Source organism: Phoenix dactylifera, chromosome 5 (genome assembly GCF_009389715.1).
Source record: "Phoenix dactylifera cultivar Barhee BC4 chromosome 5, palm_55x_up_171113_PBpolish2nd_filt_p, whole genome shotgun sequence".
Lineage (NCBI taxonomy): Eukaryota > Viridiplantae > Streptophyta > Magnoliopsida > Arecales > Arecaceae > Phoenix > Phoenix dactylifera.
The window spans coordinates 6,819,837-6,829,079 of NC_052396.1; the positions used below are offsets into that span (position 1 = coordinate 6,819,837).

General features: G+C 49.0%; 1 protein-coding gene across 1 annotated transcript; it reads right to left on the reverse strand.

The window, feature by feature from the left end:
- Positions 1-2,552: 2,552 nt before the first annotated feature.
- LOC120110929 lies at positions 2,553-3,824 on the reverse strand. The gene has a single exon (XM_039126973.1). The coding sequence runs from the start codon at positions 3,822-3,824 to the stop codon at positions 2,553-2,555; it is 1,272 nt and encodes a 423-aa protein (XP_038982901.1).
- Positions 3,825-9,243: the final 5,419 nt, after the last annotated feature.

Below are 9,243 nucleotides of genomic sequence, written 5' to 3' on the forward strand. Positions count from 1 at the left end.
ATTGGCCTCCCGATATACATGCCCAGCTCGAAAGAGTACCCCCTCCCTCACCATCAACCATATATCCCGGAGCAGTGGATGAACTCCCCTATCGCTATAAGGGCCCTTCCGGACCCAACTGATCACAGTGGCCGAGTCTCCCTCCAGGATGATGGAGCTCGCCCGAAGAACGGATCGCGCATATCGCAACCCCATCCAAGCTGCCCGCAGCTCTGCCCCTGGGACCGAGATGTCGAAGATCTAACAGCCTCCTGCTGCCACCATGTAGGAATCCGGGCCCCTGATGACAAACCCAGCACCTCCCCTCCTACCACCATCCTGGACTGAGCCATCAAAATTGACCTTGAGGAAGCTCGGGGGTGGGGGCTCCCAGGTGAAAAACACCACATGAGGAGCTGCCGAAGCAGAGTGGGGGCCCCAGATGTCCCGAGCTGTCAAAGGTCCAAAGTCTGAGTCTACGTGGAGGAACTCCGCTGCCTGTGCTCGAGCCCGCTCCATCACAAACCACAGGGACAGACTGATATCACCAAAAATTTGACCATTTCTGGCCAACCAAACCTGGTACGCTGTGCATGACGCTCTAACGGCCAAATACCGCATCGGTGGGGATCTAGACCAGCCCCGAACCTCCTCCAGGAAGCCGTCCCTCCGGCTCCAGACGCCCTCTGAGAACCCTGACAGCCTCCAAGTCCTCCTCGCCTAACCACACTGGAAGAGTACATGATCCACTGACTCGTCCACCTCGCAGAGCGTGCACAGGGGGGAAATGCCGACCCCCCGTCGGCTCAACTCTGAGCTAGTCGGCAGGCGATCCCAGGCCACCTTCTAGAGGAATAGTGCCACCCTCTGGTGTAGGCCAAACCTCCATACCCAACCACAGTCCCTACCCAGCTCAGACTCCTGCAAAAGAACCCGAGAAACATCACCAACACTGACTCTGGTCCTACAAGTGGTACTCCAGAGCCCGAACGCGCTCCGCTAGGTGCTCCCAAAATAACTCCCAGTCTGTCCTCATCCCACTCCCTCTCGCCTGGCACGAGGAGGTCACATACCCGGAGTCCCACAGCTAACTCAACTCCAATCATCGTCGGCCACAAGCTCAGCGGGAGAGCATCCACCCATGGGTCCTCCATAACGTCAATGGTCCTGCCATCGCCAGTCAACCACCTGGAATGTGCCTGGGCCATAGGCAGATACCTCCCAATCTCCCGCCACATAAAGGATCTCCTCCGGCTACCCACCACCTGGCCCACTAAGCCTGCTAGACCATATCTCGCTATCATGACCTGACTCCATAGTCCATGTGGCTCCAGAACAAGCTGCACAGCTCGCCTCGCCAGGAGTGCCTCTCGCCTTGCCAGGAGGGACTGTACCCCCAGGCCACCCTCACTCAAAGGCGTGCAAACTCTCTCCCAGGCCACTAGATGAACCCCATGGCCCCTCCCCAAGGAGCTCCACAGGAAGCTCCGCATAAGCCGCTCAATCCCCACCAGCACTGTCTTCGGCACAACTGTGTGGGCCATAATGTAAACCGGCATGGAGCATAGCACTGACCTGACCAGCGTCAGCCTGCCCATCATAGAGAGCGATGAGGCCCTCCAACCCTCAAGCCTACTCTGTACTCTCTGCACCAATGTGGAACACTCCGCCACCCGCAACCTCCTCCCGGTAATGGGGACTCCAAGGTAGTCTAGTGCCCCCTCCTGCTCCTGCATCCCCAATATCACCCTGATCTCCCGTCGCACCCTCCGCTCCGTGCTCGGACTGAAGTATATAGATGACTTTTGGAGATTAATCCTCTGGCCAGACGCCTCACAGTACTCAGTCAGCACTCTCTGGAAGGTTCGGGCATCACTAGCTCTCGCCCTAGCAAGCAGTAGGCAATCGTCTGCAAACAACAAATGAGAAATGGGCCGGGCGCCAGGGGCTGGACTATAGGCAGCCAACCCCTGGTCCTCACAAGCAACATGTAGACAACGAAAAAGTACATCAGAGCAAATAATGAACAGATATGGGGACAGAGGACATCCCTGGCGAAGCCCCATAGTAGCTCGGAAGAAAGGTGATGGCGTACCATTGACCAAGATGGAGAAACTAGGCCCTTGCACACAGCCCAGGACCCAGTCAATCCAGATCTGATGGAATCCAAAGCTCTCCAATGCACACCTGAGGAAATTCCAGCGAATCCGGTCATAAGCACGCTCCATATCCAGTTTCACAGCCATCAAACAACGCCTCCTCGAAGCTCGCTGTAAATCTCCCATCATCTCCTGGGCTAGCAGTATATTATCCGATATACTCCTTCCCCCCACAAATGCCCCCTGCTCCATACTAATCATGCTAGGCAACAAGGCCCTCATTCTCCCAACCATGATCTTCGCTACTACCTTGTACAAAGAGGTGCACAAACTAATGGGCCTGTAATGACCCGGCTCCGCCGCATCCTGACGCTTCGGGACCAAGGTTATAAAAGTAGCCTGCCAGGCATCCGCCATCACCGCCCGAGCGAAGTATAACTGCACTGCCTCCACCACTGACCTCCGAATGATGCTTCAATACCTATGAAAAAAGAATGGCGGAAATCCATCCGGACCTGGTGCCTTGTCCTCCCACAGGGACCAAACTGCCTCCTGCACTTCTTTATTTGAAACTGGCTGGATTAATGCTGCATTCTCTGACTCCTCAACACAGACTGCCGGCCTGGGGAGCTGATCCGATACATAGGGCCCATCTACCTCCGTCCACCTAGATCTGAAAAAATCTAACAACACCTGTCTCACTGCAGTGTCCTCCACCACCCACTGGCTCGTCCCAACCCTCAACGATCGAATCATATTCCTTTGCCTTCTGATGACCGTCGATCGATGGAAAAACCTAGTGTTCCGATCCCCCTCCTTGACCCACTGGACCCTCGACTTCTGCCTCCACATTGTCTCCTGTTGATGCAGCAAGGAATGATGAGAGGCCAAGTAGCGTCGCAAATCCGACATCTCACCCTCCTCCAACTCCCCACCTCGGTCCTCCCTCCCCTGAAGATCTGCAATCCTGCCTTCCACCTCCTCTAGTCTCCGGAATATGTTACCCACTACCTTCCGGTTCCATCTTCGAAGACGACGCTTGGTGAGCTCCAGCCTCCGCGACACCCTCTGCATGGCATCGCCCTGAACTGGCATGCCCCAAGCCTCTCTAACTATTCTCCAAGATTGGGGGTAAGACAACCACAGCTTCTCAAAATGAAAAGGACTGTGGTAACTGGAGCTCGAAGCTGTAGAAATCAGAATAGGACAGTGATCTGAGGCAATCCGAGCAAGATGACTAACCTGATAGGAGGGGAACCGCTGAATCCAATCTGCGGAGGCGATGGCCCTATCAAGCCGCTCCCACACCCTCGAGCGTCCAGACTGATTGTTGCACCAGGTGAAGCGCGGACCAGTGAACCCAAGATCCACTAAGCCAGCCCCATTCATAAACTCCCGAAACTCCCTCCTGTCCACTGAATCAGAATAGACTCTGCCTCCGCGTTTCTCAGAGGGGGCAAGGATGCAGTTGAAGTCACCCACCACCATCGTCGGCACCCCCCGGGTCAACAACCGGGACAGCTCACCCCAAAGAAGTCTCCTAGTGCGGTAATCCGTGCTAGCATAGACCCCACACAGGACCCATGGGGGTTCATTCGGTTCCGAGATGACCATCACAACCTGCTGCGGGCAATTGCAAAAGGCCTCTATAGAGGCCACTCCACGTCTCCACAGCATCACAATACCACCAGACAAGCCCTGAGACTCTATCACAAAAGATTCCCAGTCAACGGCCAACCTCCGCATCACCCGGCACAACCCTTCTCCAGACACTCGCGTCTCACAAATAAAACAAACCTCGGGGCAATGAAGTTGAACTAGTCTCTTGAACGACGTCAAGAATAACGGCTTGGACGCCCCTCTACAATTCCAAGCTAGTATTCTCATTTAAAACTATGGGACGAAGATGAGGCTCGCCCCTGACTTGGGCTACCCCCACCATGTTTGGACCTTGTGTCCCCAGTCTCCACCCCAGCACACTGAATAACCGCCCGTAACAGGTCCACCACCATCCCGTGGGCTTGAATGGGGGAGCTGGAGCCCTGATCGGACTGACTCGGGATGCCTCTCAGCACCACCTTCGTTGGGACACCAAGAGCTGGCTCCACCGGCGACCTCGAGAGAACCTCCTCTACTCCCGACGCCGGCCAACTACCAGTTTGCAGGTCCGGTGGCATCTCCCCACTCTGCATCGACAGAACCGGAAACCCCTCCATCACCTTGACGTCCAGGGCCATCCTTGTGTCTGATGTCCCCTCGTCGCCTCCTGCCACGGCCACCCACGGCAGAGGAATCGGATCCGCGACCACCGGATCGCACGCCGTAGATGAGGCCACCGGAGCTGGCACCACAGTTTCCTCACCTGTTGGGACGTCACCTGTCGCTGGCCGGCTCGGGGCCCTAACCGGTGGCAGCGAAGCACTCCTGAAGTGCCTCCTACCTTCCTCCCTCCGTCGGAGCAGCGGATCATCGAAGGAAGAAGAAGAAGAAGACCGAGGGATCTGAGACGGCAAATTCTGTCTCGCCTGCAGTCCCCTGAAAGCCCTTGCCGGGCTGCGAGCCCGCTTCATAGGGCTTGGGCCCTGTCCACGGGCCCTCCCAGAACGGCTAGTCTGGCCCGTTCTAGCCTGGCCCATGCTGACCTTGGGTAGGCTCAAAGATGGGCCAGGATCCGGCCCGACCGCCTCAACTCGCCCAGTTACCACTCAGCCTGCAGCAGATGCCGAGTTCAACCCGGACCCCGAGTCAAGTGAAGTTGACTCAGTGACTAGCCCCCCACCCGCCGCTTCCTTCTCCGGCGACCTCCTCCTTGCCACTTTAGAAGGTTTTTGCCACCCTTCCGTGTCCGTGGGCGACTCGGCAGAGGGTTTCGCCGCTGAAGGGGACCTCGGCCCCGACCCGGAGGCCACCCGGACCGACGAGTGATCCCCTTCCGAGACTGCGGCCTGCTTCCCCTTCGACTTGATCCCCTTCGGCTGCCACAGCTTGGAGGTGGACAGCCACGGGCCGAAGGGCAGCCGGCTTCCCAGGTTGTCCCCCTCCTTCAACTCCGCCCCCGGCTCCTGAGGAGGAGGACCACCCTGCACACCAGCCCTCACCGGAGCAGTGGACGGAAACGGGCAAGCACCCTCTCCGTGCCCAATCCTGGCACACCTGAAACAGAACCCAGGCAGGTTCTCGTAGCGGAACGCCTGCCAGAGGGAGTCAGCTCCTACCTGGATGAAGGTCCCCGGCCGGAGCGGTTCGCACACGTCCACCTCGATCTTGACGCGGGCAAACCCCAGTTTCCGGCCTTGATCGGTAAATTTATCCAGCGCCAGAGGCTGACCCGCCTTCTCCGCAATGTACCAAATAAGCTCCTTTGTCCAGTATTCCGTCGGCAAGCTCGGGAGTCGAAGCCAAACAACCGCCCGCCTCAACCGATCGGCCCCCGGAACGTACTTAGGCCGCCATCGCTCCATCGCTAGGAGCTGCCCTGCCACTAGCCAGGGACCGGCCTCCATGGCTGCCTCCCGATCCCTCTCACACCTGAAGCGGAAGACAAAGGTCTCCTCTGCCATCGTAAAGCCCTCGACATCGTAGTCGAGCTTCCCGGCCACGGGATTTCCACCACATCAGTGAATCGTCGCTTCAGGGACTCCAGCTCCGCGGCCGAGATCTGGTGGTTGGACCAGATCGGCGCCTTCGGGAGGCCCTTCGCTACATCCGCCCACGACCGGCTCTTCTCGCCCGGTCGCAGCCGCTGCTGCGCCCCCTTGTCACCCATGGCCGCCTCTGCTTTCTCGGGACCCAATGTCCCCTGCGTCGCCATCCTTCCTGTAGGACCGAGCCCCCCCCCCCCCCCCCCCCCCCCAAAAGTCACTCACGAGACGTATGAGGAAATTCCCCACCCACCGCACGAATTTTAACACACCTAGGCACACATCCCGAGTCACTCCTTCTCTCTCCTCCTTCTCTCTCCCTTTCCTCAAAGAAAGAGATGTTTGATATCTATTCTACTAGCCTATTCAATAAGATATTTATATTTAGCTAATTGTATTTTGTCAACTGCTTCTCCGGCTCGCTTTTACTTCATGGCATATTGATTCTGTACAACAATGCCATATAAGTGGTCAGGATGCTCACGTTTTGACACTATAATTTACTATGTTCCATAATGGTATTCACGTTTTCGTAGCCCATTGAATTACTATTCATTTATATTTGGTAGAGTTAATGGTATTATAAAAGCGTATGCTTTCACGAAGTCAATTCCTTTGATAAGACTTTGTGTATTAGCTAACACTATAGCTTAATCGATGACAGAAATTGATTGATCTTTATGGAGTCAGCTTTCTATTAATTACACAATGGGGCGAGTATTATATAGTACACTTGGTGTCAGAGAGGATTGATGAGAGCTTCAATAATTTTATTCTGTGGGATGACTAAAACCTCTCCATCCACATGGCCGCAGTCATTATTATAATGGGGGAATGGAATACTTTTCCGAATCCGGATTCGGTGCAAATTTATCTACTATAATAATATTAGATCCAGTTTCTCCAAGTTCCAGTTACATATTACAAAAAGAAAAGATAGAAAACGAAAAGGCTGCGGGCTACACCAGGGTGACGGTAGTATCTGGGCGAGGAAGGGCCCAGGCCTGGTGGTATTCTGGGATTTTCAGTCTTGGAAGAAAGCTTCTTCTTCTTTCCGTTTTTTTGACTCAGTGAAGTGGAGGTCGACACCATCCAACTTATTGACTGCAACAGTACAAAGATTACATGGTGCTTGCTGTTTCTCGGAAGAAAGCATTTTGAAGGAGAAGATTAAAGTTAGTTTGACTCGAAATTGGTGAAGCATAAAGGATGGACACTTCACGTATCCATGCAGTCATTGGCCGACCTTCAAGGATTATTTTCTTCTCTTTTGATGGATTTTTGTTTGTGTAAGAGTTTTTTTTGCATACATATCCTCCTAAATATTAAAATTTACATGAATATCCTTCTAAAATTGATACTTATATGTATACCCTTATAAAATTCTTGTTTTTCATGTATATCCTTTATTTTTCTTTTTTCTTGCATACATTCCCACACCATCTAACGCCGTCAAAAAATTAGCGGATTAAAATTAAAAATAACTAAAATATTCTTAATAAGTAGATATGCAAAAGAAAACATTTATAAAGGCATATATACAAATAATACTTTGCGAGGGTATTTATGCAATTTCACATTTTAGGAGAGTTTATATGCAAAAAAATTCTTTTTTTCCATATTTCAGCCTATTTTAACACTCGGATTTGTTTAGTGCTTACTTCTCAACGTTTTCCATAAAAATATTGCTTAAAAAAAGATTGATTCGACAATTAGATAACAAAAAGAGTTATGAAAGTATTTTCATTAATTATGGGATTATTCTACTTTATTCTTCTTCATTTATAACAACCTTTATATCTTATTTTATTAAAATATAGCTTATAATATTTATTGTTATAGATGCATATATGAGGGCATATATTAGAATATAGTAAAGGATTAGAATCTCTTAAAGGCACACAATAGGTTGCAATGATCAAGCTTCCTTACTACTGCTATACTCATGGGTGGAAGGACAACATCAATCATCTCCAAGCAAAATCATTGAAGGATGTTGAACCCTTCAGACTTCTTAACAACCTCCACGACCATATGGTAGAAGGCCATTCTAGACAAATCCAAGTGTTAAAACAAGTTGAAATAAAAAAATAAAATTAAAATTTTTTGCATGTAAATCCTGCTAAATATGTGAAATTATATGAATACCTTCGCAAAATATTACTTACATATATACCCTTATAAATATTTAATTTTGCATATTTACCCATTAGAGATAGTTCGGTTTTCTTAATTTTAAACCGCTATTTTTTTGACAACATTAAATGGTGTGAGCACGTATGCAAGAAAAAAAGAAAAATAAAGGCTATACATGCAAAACAAGTATTTTATAAGGATATATATATACAAATTTCAATTTTAGGAGGATATTAATGCAAATTTTAATATTTAGGTGGATATGTGCACAAAAAATCTTATATATAATATAGCGAGTTGCATGATGTACATGATCCTTCTTCACGAGCTGTCACAAAATATACAAATAGTTGTGATTGCAGAATTGGAGCTCTAATTCCTATTCTAGTCAGAGAAGGTTCTGACTCGAGCACTTCAAGTGCATGGTTGCACAACTACAAGTTGACAAGCATAGCTGTCATGAAAGAAAGTGTCATTATACATAGAGGCATGGATTATTTCAACAAAAGATCCAGCCTTCTTTGCATCTGCGGGTGAAAATTTTCATAATAAGGTCGTGTAATAGATTTTTGTTGAATCTGAAATTTAAGACTCAGCTAATACTAATTTTGATATAATTTTTATTATCTTTATGAATGAATTGTAAGGCTTTCATCTTACAATTGAGTGGCCTTAAATTGGATAAAAAAGAAGAAGATGTTATTTTATTTATTTTTTCCAACTTATCCCTGTCTGCCTAATGAATGAATTGTAACGCCCATATGTTACAATTGAGTGGCCTTAAATTGGAAAAGAAGAAAAAGATGTTATTTTAAAAAAAAAATCCAACTTGTCCCTATCTACCTGACGAATGAATTGTAAGGCTCTTAGAATTGAGTGGCTTTAAATTGGAAAAGAAGAAAAAAATGTTATTTGAAAAAAAAAATCAACTTGTCCCTATCTGCCTAACGAATGAATTGTAAGGCTCCCATCTTACAAAAGAGTGGCCTTAAATCGGAAAAGAAAAAAAAAAAGATGTTATTTAAAAGTTTGTTCCCAACTTGTCTCTATCCGCCCAATGGATGTATTGTAAGGCTCCCATCTTACAATTGAGTGGCGTTAAATTGGAAAATAAGAAAAAGATGTTCTTTAAAAAAAAATATCCAACTTGTCCCTATCTTCACGATGAATAAATTGTAAGGCTCCCATCTTACAATTGAGCGGCCTTAAATTATTGGAAAAGAAGAAAAAGATGTTTTTTAAAAAAAATTTCCAACTTGTCCCTATCTGCCCAATTCTGCCTTATATCCAACTTATATAAAGTTTCTGCAACCTAGATTGTACAATGATCCACAACCATTGAATATGGTGTTAACTACTAATCCTCTGCAACTCTGGTAGCAATACAA

Bases quoted from the DNA above. Each gene is read 5' to 3' on its own strand.
- LOC120110929 (XM_039126973.1), bottom strand. From the start codon at position 3,824: ATGCGGAGGTTGGCCGTTGACTGGGAATCTTTTGTGATAGAGTCTCAG.